The sequence below is a fragment of the Callorhinus ursinus genome, unplaced genomic scaffold, assembly GCF_003265705.2.
Source record: "Callorhinus ursinus isolate GAN/ISIS: 27379988/994484 unplaced genomic scaffold, GSC_fseal_2.0 scaffold41, whole genome shotgun sequence".
Lineage (NCBI taxonomy): Eukaryota > Metazoa > Chordata > Mammalia > Carnivora > Otariidae > Callorhinus > Callorhinus ursinus.
This window is the reverse complement of record NW_027397103.1, coordinates 5,645,191-5,669,318: the sequence shown is the minus strand read 5'-3', so window position 1 is coordinate 5,669,318 and position 24,128 is coordinate 5,645,191. Positions and strand designations below refer to the sequence as shown.

At 37.5% G+C, this 24,128-nt stretch overlaps 2 protein-coding genes across 3 annotated transcripts in view; both read right to left on the bottom strand.

Moving 5' to 3' along the window:
- The window catches only part of MED13L (mediator complex subunit 13L), a 302,219-nt gene that overhangs the window by 215,723 nt on the left and 62,368 nt on the right, over positions 1-24,128 (bottom strand). The window lies entirely within an intron of this gene.
- Positions 8,366-24,128, bottom strand: part of LOC112837249 (small ribosomal subunit protein uS2-like) — a 41,515-nt gene continuing 25,752 nt past the window's right edge. The window contains exons 2-3 of the mRNA XM_073881061.1: positions 10,205-10,430; positions 8,366-9,530 (exon numbers count right to left, since the gene is read on the bottom strand). Coding sequence (XP_073737162.1) covers positions 8,566-9,453 — 888 coding nt within the window. The 5' untranslated portion in view covers positions 9,454-9,530; positions 10,205-10,430 and the 3' untranslated portion in view covers positions 8,366-8,565. The remainder of the gene's footprint in view (positions 9,531-10,204; positions 10,431-24,128) is intronic.

Here is a 24,128-nt window from a genome sequence, read left to right as displayed (position 1 = left end):
AGTGTCCTGTGACCAGATCACACCTGCTAAAACCAAAATAAGCAGTAAGCCATAAAGCCCCAAACCAGAAGAGATTAGATACCAGGTTTAAAGAAAGAAAGAAGCAAAATCTTCCTACTCACCCCATGGGGGAAAGGGAAGCTTCCATTTCTATACCTACATTTTCATTCCTGTTTAATGGCTTTGCTGGCAAAGTATTTTTTCAGGAATAACTTATTTGGACCCAGTAAAAGTCTTAAAATATCTTACTCAATTGTCACAGAAATCCTGAGTTAGGTATGTGATACCAAGCCCATTATAAAGCTGAGAAAATCAAATCCCAAATGATTAAATAACTCACTACAAGATCATTCATTACAGTACGAACACAGAAAAGCTGGTGCTAGAGTCCAAGCTTTGTGATACTGGCGTACTGCTTTTGTCTCACTATCGCACCCTGCCTCTGGATTACCACTAGCAAAATTAAAACACAAAACTTAGAGTAAGGACGGTCAGCTGAAGGAGCAAAGATACGGTGATAACCTTCCTCGTGGAGTCTAGTTCGAGGAGTCCATACTCAGTGCATCTATGACAAATCTGCTATTCAACAGCAGCCTAGAAAATATGTGTTCCCAAGTCCACACTTGGCAATTCAAAATTCTTACACTAATTTAACCCATCTCTTCTTCTGCTCTCCCAAACTTTCAGCTTCCAACTACGTTACTGCAATGCCACAGACAGCATGTTTATTAATATCCAATGCTGTGTGCTCAGACTATCACCTTCCTACCCACACCTGTCCCAATTTTTGTTTTGTTTTCTCCAGGCAAACTGACTTAATGACTCCAGCCCACAGATTTCAGCCTCCTATTCCCTATGAAATCACATTTCACATTTCATTATACGTGCTCTTATTTCTCTGCGGAAGTCAATATAAAATATTGGTTAAAACCACAGACCCTGGAGCCAGATGCCCTTCTCTACCACTTATGTGTCCTTTGGGAGATTACTTAACTTCCCCAGGCCTCGGTTTCCCCACCAATAAAGAGAAAACCATAGCACAGTCTGTACCTCACAGTAATATTATGATAAAGTGAGTTAATACAAAAAAAGTGCTTTGACCAATGCACAACACATAGAGAATACTCCAATGTTAGCTATTACTGTCATTTCTTCCAGTATCATGGTTTTATCTCCTCAGAACTATTAACTATCCCACAATGTTAGACACATCGTTTTATTTGTAAGTTATATTTTAATGATATGCTCTTAAGTCTTTCCAAAAAAAGTTCAATTTATTAGATATTCTCTAACTTATTTTATAATGCAAATAGTATATGCTAAAATTTTATTTCTAAAATATAGAAAACATAACAATGCTAATCATAGGGGATGTACAGAGGTGAGTATCTGCTCCATCAAATCTGGAATCTGTACTGATCCAACTGTTCCATTTAATCAAACACCATGTAAACTATTAAGAGTTCCTTCTGACTTTAACAGCCAATTTCCCAGAGAAAGAGCAAGCTAAAAGATCTTAATAATCCACAGGGCCTGGAGATACAGCCTATTTTCTTTTTCTTTTTTAAGTTAAAAAAGGCTTTTACTCTTAAGAGAAATCAATGAAAAGCCTCTTGAACACAGCAAGAAGATCAGGTTAATTTTAGCTACAACGTAAATCCCTACAGAATTTAGAATGCCAACAATAGTGTCAGTTTTCTCATTCACTGGATTTTTTCTTGTTTTTTCAGGAGTACAGTAATCTGTGCAACATTACTAACTCTTCACCAGTATTACATTTTACGTAACATAATTAACAAATTATAAAGTCATTGTCTTATTACAGCTGCTATTATTAGTCCTTAAAAAAAATTCTAAACATGAAGTTAATTATGACCAAGATGACCAATTTCACATTTCTAAAACCATGTTTTTTGAGTAGCTTGAAGATAACCAGGTTTTTAAGTAAAAAAGTAAAGGGAAAAAAAAAATCTACAACCAGATTAAAGGGTATGTTGTTCAAAGATGCTCAGCTTTCAACAACTCTAAAAGGATGGGAACAGTCACGGAAATAGTTATTGATCGGAGTTCACATTTTATACAGTCAGCAAACTATACTGATGCCAAGAAGCTAAGTAAAATAGAATATAAGTGAATTATTTTTCCTTACCTAGTGAAATGAAAAACAACTCACTTATATTAATTTTTAATTAAGCATTTTGAGATTATTGTATATTCACATGCAGTTGTAAGAAGCAATACCAAAATTTCTCCTGAACGCTTCCTTTATCCAGTGCCCCCCAATGCTAACTGCTTGCAAAACTATAGGACAGTATCACAACCAAGGTATTGATACTGATACATGATAATGTCTTGTTATCTCCCAGTAGAGAGAACATTTCCATCATTACAAAGATCCCTCATGTTCCCCTTTTAAGAGCCATATTAACTTTCCTCACCTCCTCCCCATGTAAATTCCTGGCAACTACTAATCTGTTCTCAATGCCTATAATTAAGTCATTTCAAGAATGTTCTATAAAAGGAATCATACAGTATATAACTTTTGGGATTCACTCTTTCACTCCGTATAATTCTCTGGAGATTCATCCAGGCTGTTATGAGTCCTTTTTACTAACCAACAGGCATTACACTGTATGGATATATTACAGTTTTAACCTTTCAATTGTTGAAGGACATCTGGGTTGTTTCCAATTTGGGGCTTTTATTAATGAAGATGCAACAAATACTGGTGGTACAGGTTTCTGTAAGAATATACATTTTCATAGAGGACAAATGCCCAGGAGCGTAGTTGCTGGGTTACACGGCAGTTGCTTGCTTAGATTTTTTTTTAAGAACCCGCCCCTGTTTTCTATAGCGACTGTACCATTTTACAATCCCACTAGCAACACATTAATTGATCCAGTTTCGCCATGCCTTCTCCAGCATTTGATGTTGCCACTGTTTATTTCAGCTACCTAGACAGGTACGTAGTAACAACTGATGATAATTTTAATTTGCATTTCCCTAATGGGCCAGTAATATTGAACATCTTTTAGTATGCGGATTTGCCTTATGTGCTTGTCTCTTCATGTCTTTTGGGCATTTTCTAATTGGACTACTTAGGTTTTAACTACTGAGCTTTGAGAAATCTTTACATATTTTAGATAACTAGCACTTCATCAGATACAGGGTTTACAAATACTTTCTCCCACTTTAGCTTTTCTTTTCATCCTCTCAAAGGGCGTTTTTGCAGAGCACAAGTTTTTAATTTTGATAATCAATTTATCAACTTTTCCTCTTTTGGTTTCAGGTCTAAGTCTTAACTCAGTCCTAGATAGTGAAGATTGTCATATATATATTCATATGCATATAAAATTTTTTTGGCAAAGGTTTTATAGTTTTATAGCCTAACAAGTCTTAACTCAATCCAGATCATGAAGATTTTCATATATATATTTCATATACACACACACACACACACACACACACACATATAAATATATATAAATTTTCTGGCAGACATTTTATAGTTTTATAGTTTTACATTCAAAGCCTGTGATTCATTTTGAGTCTATTTTTGTAGAAGGTGTGAGACTTAGGTCAAGGTACATTTTTTTGACTATGGTTATTCAATGACTCCACTACCGATGGTTGAAAGGATATATGAAATTTCAGCATATGAGACTTGCACATGTTTTGTAAGATTTAGAAATCTTACAGGTATTTTTTGAGTAATTATAAATGGTATTATATTTTCAATTTTGTTGCCCACAGGTTCATCACTAATATATAGAAATACAAATGATTTTTATATGTTTACCTTGTAATCCTGTGACCTTGCTAAACTTACTTATTAGTTCTAGACTTGCTGGGGTTTTTTGTTGGTGGCGTGTTTGTAGATTCCCTGGAATTTTATCTGCAAATAGGGACAGCTGTTTCTTTCTTTCTGATCCGCATGCCGTTTATTTCTTTTTCTTGCTTACTACACTGGCTAGACCTTCAACATAACACTGAATAAGAACGGTAAAAGCAGACATCCTTGCCTTGATCCCAATCTTAGTGGGAAAGTAATTCAATCTTTCATTATTCGGTATAATGTTAGGTGTAGGTTTCTGCAGATGTTCTTTATCATGTTGAGGAAATTCCCCCATTACTATTTTTCACAGAGTTCTTATCATTAATAGATATTAATTTTGGGGCTCAAGTTTGTCACAATTTGCAAAGAGAATTCATGAATAAGTATTGCTTTGAAATAGTTTTCATCTGTTTCTGTTAAGTATGAAATTTGTGAATACAGAAAAATTACTCACTACATCAAATCTGAATAAAAGTACATTCCTGTTTATTATACAACATATGCCTTACACAAAGCTTCAAGTCTTATTTTTTCAGGAAGCAATCCAAAACAAGATCATTTGGGCAACATGTCAAACAATCTGATACTTTGTGTTAAATCAATTCAACAAAACTTAAATACATTGTATATGTATATATGTAATAAGTACTCCTTTGCATTCCATGCTTTTAAAAGTTCACTTATTTTAATTTCAGAGAAAACTGTGCTATGCTGCACTGTTTAGGACATGTGAAAACAATGCAATTTGACCCTGTCAATGAAAATATGAGAGATTTTCCTATCCTGGAATGTTTCTGCTGCTACCTTGAAAATCACAGCTTAGTTCAGTGAAAAAACAGCCATTTCCCACCAACTACCTCAAACAAAATCCTATCTCTAGTCACTATTCATCTAATGTTTAAAAACTGTAGTGGCACTAACAAGGACCCACTGGTGAAACACTAATCAAACTTAAGTTTAATTTAAATGTACTACAGCATCAAAATTTAAAAGTCTAATTATTTCAAATCACAAGAGACTATTAAAGAGAAGATAAAGGAGAGAAGAATACACCCAAAGTATTAATAATTTTTATCCTAAGATTATATTCATTTTATTTGTTAATAATGGCAAGAAATAGAAAAAGCAGTTAAAATAGGTAAGCTGAAATAGTTAATATCCAAATGTTAAAAAAGCAGAAAAATAATTATGGTAATATTTTTTTAAAGGTTTACTACTCACTAGTACAATTCATGAAAGAAGGCAAAAAACAATAATGCACTACCGGGCTATGGAAAAGTTGTAGGCTCTTGCCTTTATAGGACCAGTCCCCTCTGCATCCTCCTTTCAGTAAAGAGACTCCACCTGTGACATTAGTAGCCAGGCACACTTGCTTCCCAAATAACAGAGCATAATAAAATACTTTTTAAAGCAAGTGTACCAAAATTTGCAAACTGCTAGCACTGCTGGAGAAAACGTAATATCTATGTTAGTTATTTCTGCTTCAAAAATAAATGAAATAGGGACGCCTAGCTGGCTCAGTCGGTACAGCGTGCGACTCTAGATCTCAGGGCTGTGAGTTCAAGCCCCATGTTGGGTGTGAGGAAGGAAAGAAGGGAGGCAGGCAGACACACACACACACACACACACACACACACACACACACGCACGTGCGCGCCTGAGTGGCTCAGTCGGTTAAGCGTCTGCCTTCTACTCACGTCACGATCCCAGGATCTTGGGATCAAGCCCCACATTGGGCTCCCTGTTTCTCCCTCTCCCTCTGCCTGCCATTCCCCCTGCTTGTGCTCTGGCAAATAAATAAATAAAATCTTTTAAAAAGGGGGGGGGAGGGAGGGAAGGGACTTACATCTGCTTAATCTAAGGGAAAATTAAAAAAGAATAAGAAAACAGAAATCAAATGCAAAACTAAAACTGACCAGAAGAGAAACAAAAATTAGAAGCTAATCTCATTTAAACACATTTAAAAAGAAAAAGTTAACACTAATAAAAAGGTTTTATCATCTATGACTTCATAGGACTTATTCTAGGAATGCAGGACTGTTCTTCCTTAATTACATTAGACATATTTGGGATGTGAATACACCAATGTATTAAACTTGTGTTACAAACCCACTCAGGAAGATGGACAGTTCAAGATTCCTCAATTTCCAATACAGTAACAAGACAAGTAATGGGAATTAAAAAAACTGACTCATTTCTATATTTCAATGCTAAAATAAAGTTTTTTAAACTAACTTCTTTTTAAAATAATCAGAAGCCTTTTTTCAATGTAGTAAAAGTTTTATGGTCAGTGCTTTGTCTTAGAATCTAAAAATTTAAGACTTCAAACTTAAATAAGCACAAATATCAACTGAAAATAGGCCTACATTTTAATTCGTCATCTTAGAAATAACTTATTTTTCAATATTTCTACAAAAAAATTCTCAAGTAGTATATCTAAGTACATGATCAAATCTAGTCAAGAGGATTCAGCGTCAATTAGAAATCTCAAAAAAAAAATTAAATTGCAAAATTTCTAATGCCTTATAACCAGATTCCCCAAAGGAAAGGAAAAGGCACAAAGAAATATGTAAACCACATGTCTACTCCTCAACAGAAGGAAATCGTCATGGGAATAGTGGGACTGACAACCAGAAAGTGCCTCTAAGTCCAAAGAGGAGATACAATTCACAAGGAAAATGATTACAAGGGTCTTATTTAAAAAAAAAAAGAAAAAAAAAAACCCTGTAATAGTGAACTCAAAGGAGAAGCTATTGAAAGATGATTACTTAAAGTAATTAGCAAATAGACACTACCATAGTTCAACTTCATTATTAAAAAGCTTGTATTAACTTTCTAGTCTTCCAACAACTTCTAAGACTTCACAGAACCAAAATAAGAATACTAAAGTGGAATCTTCCACATTCCATTTTTTTACAGAGAGAGATGTAAATGACAAAACAAAGGAAGAGGAAGGAAATAAAGGAAGGGGAAGAGAACGGAATAAAACCCTGTCTGTACCAACACCCCCATTTCTTTTTAAGTACAGGATGATTCCTAATCATTAAAGGGATAGCAAAAATAATTCGATTTAAGACTACTTCATCTGTCAATCTTCAACCCATCTGATCAAATTCACTTTTCACCACACTGAAAAGTATTTCAAAAATATAAAGCCCACAGAGGCACCTGGGTGGCTCAGTCAGTCAAACATCTGCCTTTGGCTCAGGTCGTGATCCCAGGGTCCTTAGATGGAGCCCCACGTAGGGCTCCCCACTCAGTGGCAAGTCTGTTTGTCTCCCTCTCCCTTGGCCCTTCCCCTCTGGCTCCTGCTTGCTCTCTCTCAAGCACTCTCTGTCTCTCTCTCTCTCTCAAATAAATAAATAAAATCTTAAAATATATATATATGTATACACACACACATATATCCCACAAAGTAAAAAAAATTTGGCAGAAATTTTTTTATATCCACGTCTTACAGATATAAAAGACAAAAATCTACATGTCTTACAGAATATAAAAGTTGGTTAAAAAAAATCAAAGGAATGTTAAAGTATGACTGGGAATGTAATAAGCTAGAACCATTCTATTTTTTTAATTTACTCATAATTACAGATAAAACTCAGGACTTCCTAAGATGTCATCATCAATCATTTTGAAAACCTACCTTGTTCCAGATACATAACAATTATACATAAAATGAAGAGAAATTTAAAAGGCATGGCTAAAAAAAAATTTTTTTAATTAAAACAAAAGGCATGGCCACACCTAAAAAAAAAAAAATAAGAACGACAAACATCTCCACAAAACAGAAACATACAACAGTAAGAGGGGCTGAAGCTGTGAGCCTGCTGGGGTGCTTTTAGAAGGATACCAGTGGAGGCCTAGATTGCAGATCCTCTGAGAACAGGAATAAAAACAGCCTACCCAGGATGAGAGACTGGAGTCAAAAATCAGGCTGTAAAAGAAATGCTGCTAACAGATGCCCAGGGGTTAAGTAAGCAGTCTGTATGGGAAGTGTGGCTTCTGAGTACCCAGAAAGTGAGAATACACAACCTAACAACTAAGGCCTAAGCACCCTCATCCAGTTGCCTAGCCCACAGAACCAAGATATCATGGCGCGGGGGGAGTGGCGGCAGGTGCCCCAACCTGCCGATCTAAGATCTGGTTTTGTATGGGGGGCCCCAGCAGGGAGAGTCACTTAAGAACACCTGCAAAACCACCAGATAAGAAGAGAATGTGGGGGTGGGGGGACCTGACAGGTTGTACCATGACATGTGAAGTAAACTGATAAGAAAGACAATCTACAAATACAGCAACTAAAATATGATATCCCTCCAAACAAAACAGAATCAGAAAAGTCTGGAAAATGCCTGAAAATAGTATGTTTAATAGTTCCTAAAAGATAAACCTAAGAAAATTTATTAAATTTCTTTTATAAAAGAATAAAACTCATGAACAAGCAAAAGTGAAACAAAATTAGGTGGAAATGAGAAAATCAATTTAGAATGCAAGAAAATAAATATCTGAGATTTAAAATAGTAAAGTTGAAAATTCAACAGAAGGGATAAAGTATAAACTAGAAAAACTGAAAAGGAATCAAAGAACGAGAAGATAATAATGAACTTTAACCAGGATGTGGCAGAGATAAAGAATTTTTTTTTTTTTTTTTTTTTTTTTACAAACTGTTTATTTTCCGTCAACCTTTCCCATTTCTATTTCCATTTTGTTTGCCTTTGTGGAAGACCAGCTTAAGACCACTCAGTGGTTGTTCCTACCCATTCAGTGGCCTGAGCAGTGGGAGCTGCAGACCAGTCTTCAGTGGCCAGCTGGGCGCTCCAGTCTTCAGTAGGGAACTGCTGAATAGGCACCGAGGGCACCTGCAAGCCTTCAGACCAGTCTGCGACTTCAGACTGAGTAGCAATGAACTCAGGAGATGGAGCTGTCCATTCACCCTGAAATTCCTCCTTGGTCACAGCCTTTTCAGCAGCAGCCTGCTCTTCCTTTTCAATCTCTTCAGGATCTCTGTAGAAGTAGAGATCGGGCATGACCTCCCATGGGTGTTCTCTGGAAATGGTGCCATGCATGCGCAGAACTTCCCTGGCCAGCATCCACCACATCAGACCCACTGATTGCCATCCCTTGCAACAACAAGGGAGCTCAATGTCCACATAGCGCAGAGGAGAGTCTGTGTTACACAGAGCAATGGTAGGCAGGTTAACATAGGACGCCTCTGTAAGAGGCTGGTGGCCAGCCCTGGGATCAGTAACCACCAGAAGTCTCGGCTCCCGGAAGGCTGCCTGGATCTGGTTAGTGAAGGTTCCAGGAGTGAAGCAGCCGGCAATAGGAGTGGCTCCGGTAGCAGCAGCAAATTTCAGCACAGCTCGCTGGCCAGTATTCCTGGACGATATGACACTGACATCAGCTGAGTTTTCAATTGCAACAATGCCACGAGCTGCCAGCAGAAGCTTCTCCCAGGTTCTCTTCAGATTTATGACGTAGATACCATCACTTTTCCTTTTGTAGATGTACTGTTCCATTTGAAAGTCAAGGTTGGAGCCACCTAAATGGGTTCCTGCTGCAAGGAATTTGAGGACATCCTCCTCCTTCATTTGCAGGACATCAAGGGCTCCGGACATTGTGAAAGTTTCCCTTTAAGTTACGATGGGAACGCAAAACAACGCCGTATGGACACTTCCCCGGGTAGCTCGGAAAGCTAAAAGAATTTTTAAAAATACAGACTATAAAGGACAGATAAGGAGTTTCCAAGATGTGTTTAACAGCAGTTTCAGAACAAGCATAGAAGCAATGGCAAGAGATTAACCTTATATCAGAAAAGAGAAGGTTTACACTGAATCACCTAATACCCAGATAGATGAACAGTGTAAGAAATTTACACAAAGGGAACATTCTAACCTAATGTATCATCTAACTTTCAAGTGGCAAGGAAAAAAAAATACTAACAACTAATTTAACCTAATTTTTAAATTGTATTTTGAATGGTTTTTTTAATTTGTATAGTTCACACGCTACCCAAGAACACCACAGTGGTCTTCTGGGTGGTTCCACAGAGTAAAACCGAAACGGAGTGCCAATAAATAGGGTGCAATTAACAAAAAAGTCTGACTGGCCCAGTCTTCAGCTGCAACTCCATAGTCCTTGAAATTCAGTTTCTACACCCAGAGAAATGAAGCATGAGATGAGAATGCTTTTCTTTTTAAATCTGTGGTAATAAAACTTAGGATTGGGGTAGAAGAGTAATAGAACAGTAGATTATAGAACTGAGTTAACGTGATTCCCAACAAAGAAAAAAATTTCTTGTTAAGTTAAATCACATATATAAACAAAAAGCAAAACTAGTGCTCTAATAAATTATTCAATCAAAAATACCTATTAATTTTTCCCTCTAAATTTAAAATAAGTAATCAGAGGGGCGCCTGGGTGGCTCAGTCGTTAAAGCGTCTGCCTTCGGCTCAGGTCATGATCCCAGGGTCCTGGGATCCAGCCCGGCATCAGGCTCCCTGCTCGGTGGGAAGCCTGCTTCTCCCTCTCACACTCCCCTTGCTTGTGTTCCCTCTCTTGCTGTCTCTCTCTCTGTCAAATAAACAAATAAAATCTGTAAAAAAAAAATAAAATAAGTAATCAGAAAATAATGCTGGCTATAGAAGCTACACTTAAACCCTCAAGTTCTAAGTCTCATTTTGGCAGTTCTAGTATCTATACAGCTAAAGAACTGATGGTTTTTAGGTTTTGTTTTTTAAGATTTGCTTATTTTAGAGGGGAGTGGAGGGGCAGAAGGAGAGCAAATCCTCAAGCAGACTCTCCGCTGAGCACTGAGCCTGAGGAGGTGTTCCATCTCAGGACCCTGAGATCAGGACCTAAGCCTAAACCAAGAGTCGGGACTCTCAACTGACTGCGCCAGCCAGGCGCCTTGATGGTTTTATCTGGACTGGTCAAGATATACATACAACTGGTTCAAGTTTTAGGTGTTGTGGCAGGAATGCTAGATTAATAAAAGCACATAAATTTTTGTTTATGCAGACCTGGCTTCAAACAGCTATCTTAATCATTTATTTCGATGGGAACATGTATCTTTAGAAATATTTCAAAGGTACATAATAGTTTAAAAAATAACCATACAAACCTGAAACACAAACTGTAGATAGAACATCAGTCAGTATCCCTGCAAGAAAAAGTATATTCTTTGCTGGTGATAAACAGCACATTGACTCTACTTTAGTCCAATCTCCACCCAGGTGATCCATAAATTCACACTGAGCTCTAGGGGATGACAAGACAGCCAAAGACATGCAGCCTAACTGCAAAAGGGAACTGTGTACGTAGTGGAGGGCCTGGCCTCATGAACTAGAAGCTCAGGCAGCATCCATCTGACAGGAGAGAGACACACCACGTGCTTTTTCAGTTATCTGTAAATGTCAGTAGGCCTTTGGCTGGCTGCCATAAGAAACTCTTATCTCTGTTCTCTGCTTTATCTCTTTGTCCATTCTTCAGTCATTTAGCACAACCATTACTCTATTTTCATCAGTAAGATGTTCTTCTGGGACAAAAATGGGAGCTCCAACTGCTTTAAAAGCAGTTATTCACCAGCTGCTAGCTAAAATCATAAAAATTAGGAAGCAATATTTATGATTTTTTTAATCAAAGGAACGTAACTTTTCAAATTAGCATTTACCATCCAGCAATCCATCCTTTTATAAAAAGCAAAAAAACAAAAAATTAACATGTTCACATAAATGCAATTGCTTTGATAGAAAATTTTTACATAAGAGAACACTTACTTAGAAAATGCCTATGAAATCACATACTCATTAAAAATGAGAAATACCATCAATAGTGTTTTGTTTTGTTTTGTTTGACAGAGACAGACACTGTAAGAGAGGGAACATTAGCAGGGGGAGCGGGAGAGGGAGAAGCAGGCTTCCCGTGAAGCAGGGATCCCAACGTAGGGCTCGATCCCAGGACTCTGGGATCATGACCTGAGCCGAAGGCAGACGCTTAACGACTGAGCCACCCAGGCGCTCCACCATCAATAGTGTTTATTTAAGTATGGCAGATAACCAAAACATGAGTTGTTAAGGGTTACTTTTCTTCCACACACCAACAATCCAGTAACGTTTTAATGAATGTTAAAAAAAAAAAAAGTACTAAAGAAGTGAAATGTAAAAAAAATAAAATAAAATAAATTTTTTAAAGATTTCATCTTTTTTTCTACTTAGGTACGAAATGTACTGTCAATCTTCTACCACAGCCTGGCCTCAATCTGTCCTTTCCTCCTTCCTGACATAAAATTCTATGTTCAAGGAACCCAAGAGTATTCAACATATCCTGTGCATGTCATATACTCAAAAACAAAAATAATTTCTCTTATGTTATGCTGTCTGCTTTGCATAGCTTTTCCTTCCTCCCCTCCTAGTGAAATCCTAGTCTTCTTTAAAGGCAGTAGGTCCCGCCTACTTTTGCAAAGTTACCATCAACAACCAAACAGAACAAACTGCTTTCAACTCCTATGACACCATGTAGAAGTTTGGGCCTGCCTCTGCACACTGAGATTTGTCTGACAACCTTACTCATGGAGTTGAGGGCACAGAGTGTTTCAACTGGAAAACATCCTGAATATTAGTTATCGTTGCCGTAACTTGATAGTTAACCTCTTTCTTGTGTCAGTCATCTTGCTTCCAATACTTCCTCTAGACTAAGAGCTCCTTAAAGGCAGGGCCTCAAGAAATGCCTCTTACAATCAGAGCTCTTACCACTTACAGCTCACAGCTCTCCACATAATAAGCATGCAAAAACTGTCTGATGAATAATAAAAACTGAATGCATGAACATGCTTTAAGAAAATTAGTATTAGTAAAATGAATTACAGCTATAGCTTTGGATAAAGACACAGATTTTAAAGAACATAAGACATTAAGAGTACAATTACACAATGTTAGTGTCTCCTACTACCTCCCTTTAGGTCCTGATTCTCACCCTCCCTGCCCCTAGGAAGCACCAAAATTTAAGTATCTACAGCTTGATACACTGACTTGGACCTGTAAAGTAGATGGGTTACCGTCTGATCCATTCAGAGAAGAAGTCATCTTCTACTGCCTGCCATTCTTCTTCTCTGCTCTGAGCATCCCAAACCATCCATCTCCAGGACTCGCTTCCCTCTCCAGTCCCCTCTGTCCTCTCATCTCTTCCCTCTTCTCTCCTGTATCAGCTTTGACATGGGAGGGCTGACCCATTTTATACAACATTAGCCACGAAAACGGGTTTTATCCTCTAAGTAAAGCAAATGCTGATTTTTTTTTTAAGATTTTATTTATTCGACAGAGAGTGAGAGAGCACAAGCAGGGGGAGTGGCAGAGGGAGAAGCAGGCTTCCCGCTGAGCAGGGAGCTCAGGACCCTGGGATCATGACCTGAGCCTAGGGAGATGCCTAACGACTGAGCCACCCAGGAGCCCCGCAAATGTTGATTTTTAATAGAGTTCACAAACATAATCTCAGCCATTTCTACCTAAGAAAGCTGAGAAAAGACTTTACATAAAAGTGGTACAGGTTTCATGCACTTTATGTCAAACAGCTTCCTCTAACAATATCCTCATCTACAGAACACACTAAGTCCTTACTTAGAAGTACCAAATTTTAAACTGTGCTGCCCTTGAGGTTTACAGAAGCTGATCCTCTCACTTGTAAACATTATCTATCAAAAAATACTTTCATCAAATGCCTAAATTTCTACTTTCAGTAAGCGTGTAAAAGCATTAGCACTGATTGCCCTAAAGCACTTAGAGGGAAATAGCTCCCATTTGGCTTAACAGTCACGAAATTTTAAGACTGGAACTTCATACTTATTGACCACTATTTTTTTTTTAATTCAAACCTATAACAGGAAAATCCTGTTGATCCAGTATCAAATCCTACCCTTGTCCACATCCTCCAAAATAAGGAAATACATCTGCCCTAACATCATACTTCAACGTTGAAGAAGCTTATCACCTAAAACAAGTATCTTTATATATTAAAGGGCATATTAGAAAGAGGCATCAATTAGAAGAGAAAATTATTTTCCTGAGAAAGTTCAAGGCTATATGAGCATTTTCCATCCCAGATTGTGTCTTCTAGGTAATATTTAAATCAGCAGAAAGCAAAAATACTTTGTTATGGTTCAAATAAAAGAGAAAAAAACATTCTGAACCATATGTGATTAAATGCATTTACCAACATAAGATTTGTTTGATAAAGTGACCCAATCCTTTGCCTTTTTTAAGTGTCTCATTTCCTTCTGAGACCAGGAAAAAAACCAATGGCCGCCACATGGAAGCCATTCAACATTTCCAAAGCACTTTTGTACTTCTGACAATGTTAACAATTTAATATATTTTAGCCACCTTTCTCATCACACATTGATTGCATAAATGATGCTAACCCAAGACATCAGTTATATTCACAATAAGTTATCACACTTATTAGTAAAACACCATTTGGAGTTCAGATAATTTAAAACATGAAGAGAACAGGTAAAGAAAAATAATCTTGCTTATCAGGTCTAAATTGTAAAACTCTTGGGAATTCATTCAACTAGTAATTGTTCAGCTACTGCTGAATTATTTAGCAGGTATGGTATTAGTGCTAAGTGTATGTATGGAGACTGTCCTCAACAAGCCAACAGCCCACTGGGAAGGAAAGAAACACAGCAAGTAAACAGTTCTGGTAGGTAAAACCTATGATAACGCAACTGATACTTATTAAGCACACTTCAAACATAGTACCCTCACCGAACCTCAATTTTCTATCAATGAATTTGAACTGGTTTAATGATTAAAGATAATTGATAAAATGAGCACTAGTCGGCAAGTTTTTTAAATAAAGGGCTGGAGGCAGAGAATATATTAAAAGTTCTTGTCACATAATAGATATGACAGCTACTGTTGTTATAATTTCAAGGGGTGGGCTGGCACATAAATGGACATGCCCTCTGAGTTTAAAATAGAAATCCAATTTGAAGAGAGGAGGTTACAAAAGAAGTACAGCCATCCTCAAGATTCTCTAGTAAATACACATGCTAGCCTTGAAACCGCTAGCAAGACTCCACACTGCAAGAGAACTAACCATGCAAAGACTACTAGGTCAACTAAACAAAACAGTGCACACCCACTGGCTTGATAAACAAGCCCCCCCCAGGCTTGTCACAGGAGAGCGTCTGCCTCTACCTAAGTCTCCATGTTCTCTAAAGTACTTCATCCCAAACTGATTTAGGTTAAAATTATCATTTAGAAACATCATACACAAAAACCAGTAAGGAAAGAACCTCTACATGACAAAATCTAATAAGCATATTTTCAGCATTTTTTTTAATTTTAATGCCATTTATCTATCCTATAAACTGGTCATCAAATGTATCCAAATTAATTGGGCTGGAATAGTAAATCAAGAAACCCTGAAATGGATGTTTCCCTCCCTGAAAAAACTATTAAGGAAGAGGAAAAAGAATAAAAATAGACAATACAACAGAGAAATAAAAATGATACATATGCAGATCAACATCATGAAATACTTTACTTTTTAAATAGTGACTCAAATATTCTATAAATCTAAAATCTGTGCATAGGGGCACCTGGGTGGCTCAGTTGGTTAAGCAACTGCCTTTGGTTCAGGTCATGATCCCAGGGTCCTGGGATCAAGCCCGACCAGGGCTTCTTCCTCCGCGGGGAGCCTGCTTCTCCCTCTCTCTCTGCCTGCCACTCCCCCTGCTTGTGCTCTCTCTCTCTCTCATTATCCATCTCTCTGTGTCAAATAAATAAAAATCTTAAATAAATAAATAAATAAATATAAAAAATCAAATCAAATCTGTGCATAAAGAAGGTAATTTTGGTTCATAGTCACCAGCATTATTAACATACTTAGGAACACATGTGAAGCACAAAACATCATCCCGGGTAATGGACTTCAGGGGGTCTGCCCCCAGAGAGCTCCATCTCCCTGCAAGTGTACACAGTGTTTCAGGAACATGTGCACAGGTGCTTTTTCTAGGGAGACCATCCAAAGCTTTCTGCTAAAGAAGTTAAGAACCACTCACTTCAGATTAAGTTTCTAACATTCCTAATGTTACCTTTCCTTGAAAATGAACAATACAACAAGAAAATAAGTTATCAGAATTATGTTAATAAGGTTAAAACAAATCATCAAAACTCCGTGGAAATGTTTTTACAGCATAAAAGAAATAAGGTTTATTCTATCTGTAGGCTGTAAATTTGAAAATTTTAAGTTTTAGGGAACTAAACTAGCTTTACAAAACAGATGTTATTGCCTGTGCCATTTAATCAATTCAAGTCACATTCCTAGAAGACAATATAGCCATCTGATGAGTTCAGCGTCAATGGAATGAGCCAAATCCACACAACAGCATTTTACAAAAATAATCAGTGGTTTAAAGCAGGGCATGTGCAAAATTCCTGAAATAACACATACATAATTCACTGCCAAACTCAGATCAATTCAAAATCTGCAGAGGCAAGAAGCATTATTATGGCTCTGAAATCCATATTCAGTAAGGCTGTGTTCAAAAAGTTTCATTTCAATCTCAAGAAAATAAATGAGTAGAGAAGCTCAATAATGATTTTGGCAGATATCAGTTCCTTCGTTCAAAGCAGAATCTTTTTACACAGCTTAAGACTTCTTAAAAGATAAAGAAAAACACCAATTTACAGGCCCTAAGTCTTGAATTTAAGGATGAGATGCCCTCTACTTGAGAAATACAACACTGTATCTTCTCAAATATTGTAGCTAGAGGTAAAAGAGCACAATGGAAAAGGGAAAAAGCACAGCTTTATTAGAGATCTGGATCTGGATCTGCCACTAACTGGATGACTCTGAGGAAGTTACTTCACCTCTCTGTGCCTTGGTTTACTCATTTCTAAACAGCCCAAGGCCATGATGGACAAGGAACCCCTAGATTTCCCCAAAAGCCACCAACCCTGACCACCCACATCTCCTGGGGTCTTCTTCGTAACAAGCATCTTGCCACAGATTCACTCACGTCCTCCTCAATAAGGCAATTTTAGGGCTTAAGAAAAATTCAAGTTCCTTCTCACAAAAGGCTTGGGAGTAAATGAAAAGCTAGAAGATTTCTTCAAAGTATAGTATACCTCGTTTCTTCAAAGTACATAACATCTTGCAAAAGGATGAAAGAAAGAGAAATTACAAAGTTTTACAGAAGCACTGCTGTCCTTGCGAGGACCTACTACTAAGCACCTGGAAACCAGAGCAGTGGGCTTTGCTAAAACTTCAAACTTATTTCATGACTGTTTTCCACAGAAATCTACAGAGGCCTTTAGTCTGGGTTTACTCACCTGCCAAAAGAGGGTGGGGGTGGGGGACTGGGGAGGGCTGGACTAAAATCAGTGGCTCCAAACCACATTCCACCGAACTCTTAGGCTCGGCGACAGTGCCTCACAGGTGTCAGGACAAACGTCTTCACACCATCTTTAAGCAGAAAGAGCAGCAGTTTTATTGTTTTACGTTTGCTTTGGTTTTCCATGTCAGTTAAACCACATGTTCAAAAAAAAGAGACAACAGGCCTAAAATGGAGTCACTTGTGTTGAGCCCAAATCAGCAAACCGAGGCTTAGTACCTATTTCAGCCTCTCCCAGGAATGTAATCCTAACCAGTCAGTCAGGGATTACCGGTTCCATAAATGAGGTATTCTGCCTGGCAGACCCCTGCCGTCCACCAGAGCAAGGTGACCTAGTCTGAAACAATCAGCTCTCTGCTAGAATACCTGCCTTCTCTCACCTCCGGCTATAAAGTCTTCCATTCTGTACGGCTCTTCCGAGCTCCTTTCTATCTGCTAGATGGGATGCTACCCGAATTCATGACTCACTGAAAAAGCCAATGAGATCTTTTAAAATTTACTCAGCTGAAGTCTGTTTTTTAACACATGTTACGGGTTCATGTAAGATTTGGTTTTGCAAGTAGGTTCTGCTTATGTTTGCAAATGATGTGCAAAATAAATAGTCCTTAAAGTTCTAACATCCTGTAAGATTACGACTGTCGTTTGAAATGGAATTTAACAGTAAAGTGAAATTTGTTTTACAGAAACTTGTTTTGCAGTAGATAAACTAATAGGCTACATCTATTTAATACTGCAAGAGATACCTGGTATTACTATTCATCATGGTGTAGTGCTACCTGTAAAAGTTAACTAAAAGCTTCAACATAATTCAAAGAGTGGGTAAAATAAAAAGGAATTTCTTTGTGAAATGTTAAGACTTTTATTAAAACTCATTAATTCTTTCAATCAGAACAGAGTAAAATGAGTTAAAAATGCCAAAGACTTAAAAGCCTGGCATTATAACGAGTAGGACCACACTAAACTGCAAATCCTTATAGCATAGGAATCTCCAAAACAACACAAACAAGGATGGGTGGATGGATGATTAAATGGTAAGTCCCAATAACCACAGAATAAAGACATTTAGCATTATGGTGCATAACATTTAACACCAAACTTTGAAAGAAACTTTGTAACCTGAAAATTATAGACGTATTGAAGTATTTGACAACAAAAGATAAAAGGGAGGTGAGGAGGAAAAAGACAAAATCTTAGGAACACAATTTAATTTTATTCCACCAAAAGAATTCCTAATTGACAGAATTCATTCAACAAAGCATAAAATAAACACTGTAAATTTCAAAACTTCCTCTGTATCAAGAAGAATTTTCAATCATACAGCTGAAGGATTAAATATACACAACCACAGTTTTCAAATGCAGTACTAAGATTTATCTACATATACTCAAAGACGAAAGGTCAGAAATTCACTCTACTTTTTTTTTTTTTAAGGATCTTATTTATTTATTTGACAGAGAGAGACACAGCGAGAGAGGGAACACAAGCAGGGGGAGTGGGAAAGGGAGAAGCAGGCCTCCTGCGGAGCAGGGAGCCCGATGCGGGGCTCGATCCCAGGACCCTGGAATCATGACCTGAGCCAAGGGCAGACGCTTAACGACTGAGCCACCCAGGCGCCCAGAAATTCACTCTACTTTTAAAGGTGTATAAGAAAACCTAATAAGCCTTTAGCCCTTCCTTAATAATAGGCCCAATCATGCTCACATTCTTACTTCTATGGAAGAAAATTAAATTCACGTTGCTAATGTCCTAATGGTGGTATATGATGGAAGTAGAAAACATGGATAACAGAAGGTTTACACCAACACATGACAACACATATAATTGTTTACAAACCGATGAAATTTCAAAGTAAGAAAAAGATGTAAGAACCCAAAGGAACCAAACATATGTTTCCATATAAGCAGGATGTCAGATAATTACACCACTACATTTATCCCCAGAATTAAATGCTCACTGTGAACAAAGGTTAACATCTAAAATGGTATCCTCATTAAGTTCTAAAAGGAAATCATACTAGAAAACTGACAAGAAAGTCAGATACGGAAATACATGCTATTTAATTTCTCTATGCCTCTTTTAAGAACTTTATTTAATATGGTTAGAATCCTAACATCCCTACAACCCTATTATTGGTAAAGTTAGTATTAATTTACAAATAAATTGCTTTAAATTTTTTCAAAGAAAACTGACAGATGAAAGGAAGAATACAGAGAAGATCTTTGGTAGTGATCGATTTGAAGTTTTTAGTTTCAACTATTCAAGATGTAAAGAAAGGGCCACTGCAATGTAGTAAGTACAATTTTGCAGAGGCCAGAATGTGAGCTGCTGGTGCACAGGCTGGTAAAAGGGAGCAGTCATTTCACTTGCAAATGAGCCCCACAGGTGGGTTAGCAATTTTTTCATTGTTGTTTATTTTTCTCTACTTGTTGCCAGAGAAACACAGTAACTTTCCTGAAGCTATTGTTGCAAGCGTTTTTCTTTTATAAGAAATGGACATAAAAATAAAAAGCAGCCAACTGCTGACAGTGAAGAGGCTTAAGGAATGACTAGTGTTAGCCAAAAGGACAAGGGAGGAAAGTCACTGGGGATCACTCAGACTTATAAATGGAACCAGTGACCATATGCTTAGTCAGAAACAAAAAAAAGCCATCTGCAAAAATATTTTTGGTGAGTGGACCAGCAGGGCAAAAATTTTATTTTACGAAGGAAAATTTTATGTCATAATGGTATTCGCAAAACTGGGACTGCTGGAAGACTTCAAGATGCATCTCTTCCAAATGTCAATAGTATGCCATACCACAGCAACCTAGAGATCTGCTTCCAAAAGTCAACCTAACTCCAAAGTTTCTGCATACAAAACAGATCCGGATTTTAGGGATCTCAATCTAGAAATCTGTCTACTTTGACAGAGAAGAGAACTTACCAAAACCTTACTTACCATAAACCCCCTCGTGATTTAGACCGGTGTCTGAAGTCAGGAGCTGCCATAGGTAAAATGAATTGCTGCGTTTCCTATTATCCTACTACTGCCTAGTAAGAACCTCTAAGAACTTTTCCACCTAGGAGAGACCGCTGTCTCAGCAGCCATTCTACAAATGGCTCATACCAGTTCTCCCAACAGTCCTTTTTTTCAGTGGAGATGTTCTGACTCCTAAATTATAAACCTTTAACCAATTACCTTGCCTCTAGTATATGTCTAGGTGTTTGAATGCTGCCCTGGCTTTTAATATAGAACCTTGCTTGCCTCATTCCCTGTTCTTTCTCTTGCTCTCCGTTATGCGTCTTCCTTTGTTCTACCCCTACACTTCCTACTTAATTTCAACACACTGTATTCCCTACACCTGGCTCTTGCTCTTCCTCCTAAACTTTACATGACTTGCATGTGGATCCCTGTCTGCCATCTTACTTTCACAGGTAACCCAGCCAGAGTCCAAGATGAACTGGCAGAGGACAAGATGTGACGCCTTTCAGAATATATGAAATAGCTAAGATAAAGGACAGGAATAATTTATCATCACCAGAAAAATCAGCAGTGTGTTCCTGGAGCTGATCACAGTTGGTACTCACTTACATATTACCACTTCTCTACCATCTCTTCTCAGGCCTAGCTTGGATAGTTAGTAAGTGGAAGGGGATAGTCCTTCCCTCCAATCGCACATGCCCCCCTACATTAACCAGTTACACATGTGGTTTGACTTCTGGGACACAAGGGTTCAGTCTCACATTGCTGCCAAAGCTTAATCAGGTCTGAAAAAGCGGTACTGGAGATAGCAAAGCTACCAGTAAAGGAAGAGAGAAGTAGGACTACTTTACCTTCATCGGTTTGTTCTAGAGTTCCAGACTCACAAGCACTTCAAATGTCAGTTAATGCATATTCCAATAATGCACGGAAGATGAGATGGCACTTCAAAAAGATGTGCTGTAAAAAGTGTTTTCCCAAGTCATTTTTTTCTTCTTTTTTCCCAGTTTCTTTTCACTTAGTGACACTCAGATAGGACTAGGCCTCTTCTCCGCAGTTATTTAGGACTGAAGACATGGGTTTTTATTAGATTCCTTCGTGCCACCCACGAAGGAAGCACAAATGGTCACTCCCACCCACCCCACAAAAGAATCACCTTCTGAACAGATCGCCAAAACAAAGAAGAGTCTTTTAAGAAGAAGAGCTGCTTTTCCTACCCATTCCCACTCTGGCACTCCTTGCCTATTTTCTTCGGCCAGAGGAGGGAGGAAACTCTGGGCTACCAATTCCATTAAGAACCAACTGGGTTACAGACAGAATTATAAAAACAGGTATGTTTTGATAAATGGTCACCAATCTAATCCATTTGAGATTGACCCCAATTATTTTCCTATCTTGTCCTTTCATAATTCAAATCTATCTTCTGCCATCCTGGGGCCTGAGAAAGCAGTAATACTGCCTGCTTTAAGGAAATACAAGCTTCATCACTGGGATAATCATAACCATACATATTAAATCCCCCCTGAAATATATTTAGTACGTATGTTTTCTTCTTTGAAGCATTTAAGATATACTGGATAGGGGCGCCTGGGTGGCTCAGTCATTAAGCATCTGCCTTCAGCTCAGGTCATGATCCCAGGGTCCTGGAATCAAGTCCCACTCCGGGCTCAGCAGGAATTCTCCCTCTCCCACTCCCCCTGCTTGTGTTCCCTCTCTCACTGTGTCTCCTCTGTTAAATAAATAAATAAAAATCTTTGAAAAATAAAAATAAAATATACCGCATAACTTAAAAACTTGGGGTTTTTGTTTTTGTTTTTGTTTTTGTTTTTGGTTGCAGAAAGAAAACATGAAACTTAAAACAGCAATGGTAAGCTGGAGAAAATTAAGAAAGCTACCAACCTTTAGGGGATTACCTTCAGCAGATCTAGCCATATTAGGTATTATATTTCCAAAGTTGCCAAAGCAACAGAACAGCTAAAAACTTACCTTAAGCTCAGACTAACAGAGCCAAGCTCTACTACTTGTAATGAGGAGAGAAAGAATGATACTTCTTCATACGGGAGACAAAATCATTGAAACCAATACATTCAAGACTTAATCTCAGGAATGAACATCTATCATCATTCAAGAGGGATGAATAAAACTTACAGAAAGAGAAAAAACTATAATGAGATGCAAAACTAGTTAAGTCAAGGGCTATCAAGGACAGCCTGTCCTTTTTTTTTTAACCTGCATTCCTCTCTCTATTATTAATTACCTGGGGACCTAGAGCATAAGGAAGTTATTACTAAAGTACTGATTTCTAACTGTGTATGTGTCCCTATTTAAACATTCCAAAAGAATATAAAACAAAAATAAATCTGTATCTTCTATACAAATCACTACTGACCAAATTAAAAAAGAAAATGATTTTTTGCTTGACTTCTCTGAATATGCTTTGTTTTGTACATTTAACTTTGGAATCACATTTCACATAATTATAAAACAAGATCAAACTTTTTATATAACCTCTAAAAATTCAGAAGTAAAATTAAAACAAATGCACCTCACTGTGTAACCAACTGGTGACAAAACCACACAGAGAGTGATTATTCTGAGTGCCTACAAATAGGATATACACAAAGGACAACTGAAAAAAATCTGTAAAAATACATCTATCCAATAACAGACCCCAACAACAAAGAGTTCTGTTTTAGTCACAGCAGTGTCGTTATTCTAAGACTACTATATATGTGGTATGGGATAAAGCAAATGAGACACTAAGTTGTGCATCAGCAGTCGTGGCACAGGGGAAAGAAGACACAGATACAAGAAAGATGGCATTAAGCAAAAGCCCTGTAGTCATGAACCTGAATTGCTAAGGATTAGTATGAATTACAATATTCTTTACCTTTAAAAGGGAGGGAGGACATATACCTAGATCTGTTCACTGAAAAAGCCGAGAAACAATGATTAAGTTAATAGCAAAGAAAATCGCCAGTGCTCAGATTATGGTCTCTAATCCCACTTAAAGGAACCAGAATCCTGTGGCAAAATGGCTGATGACAGATCTGGAGCAGAAAATGTTCACGTTAAGTCTGGAATACCCTGTTGTGCCAAAAAACAAACAAGATATCAATGACTTCTACAGTCATGTCAAAAGGACTTAGAAGCCATCTTAAATATTCCACTGGCCCAAGGATGGGACTATTTAAATATTAAGAAGGACAACCATAATCGATTGAAATGGGGCGCCTGGGTGGCTCAGATGGTTAAGCGTCTGCCTTCGGCTCAGGTCATGATCCCGGGGTCCTGGGATCGAGCCCTGCATCGGGCTCCCTGCTCCGCGGGAAGCCTGCTTCTCCCTCTCCCACTCCCCCTGCTTGTGTTCCCTCTCTCGCTATCTCTCTCTGTCAAATAAATAAACAAAATCTTTTTTAAAAAATCGATTGAAATAATATATTTAAATCCATGAGTTCACAATAATATTCAAAAATTTAAACTCACGTCACCTTTAGAGGAAAGTTAACTATCACTCTATATAGTAAAGTTAACCTATATGAAGGTCTTTGGAAAACTTTCTTCAAATGCTAGTCCTATCACACCTGCCATTTTAATAATAACTCAAGTAAAACTCAAATGTTCTAATTATAACGTTTGAAAAGGGACAAAACTAATTCATACAGTCTGTATGAAGAATATAAAGCATCAGAAAATAATAATAATGATGATGATGATAATGTTGTTGTTGTTGTTACCTGGTATAAGTGTGATACAAAAAATGGAAATGTTAACCCCCTGCCCAAAAAAGGGCATCATACGTAATATATTTTATGCATTCCAATTAATATAAATAGAAATACATGTATAAGTGTGTGTGTCTTCATAAAATAAAATGTACCTATGCAAGAATTATCAGTGTTTACAGGGAGTGTTCAGAGCCTAATGGTTTTTTT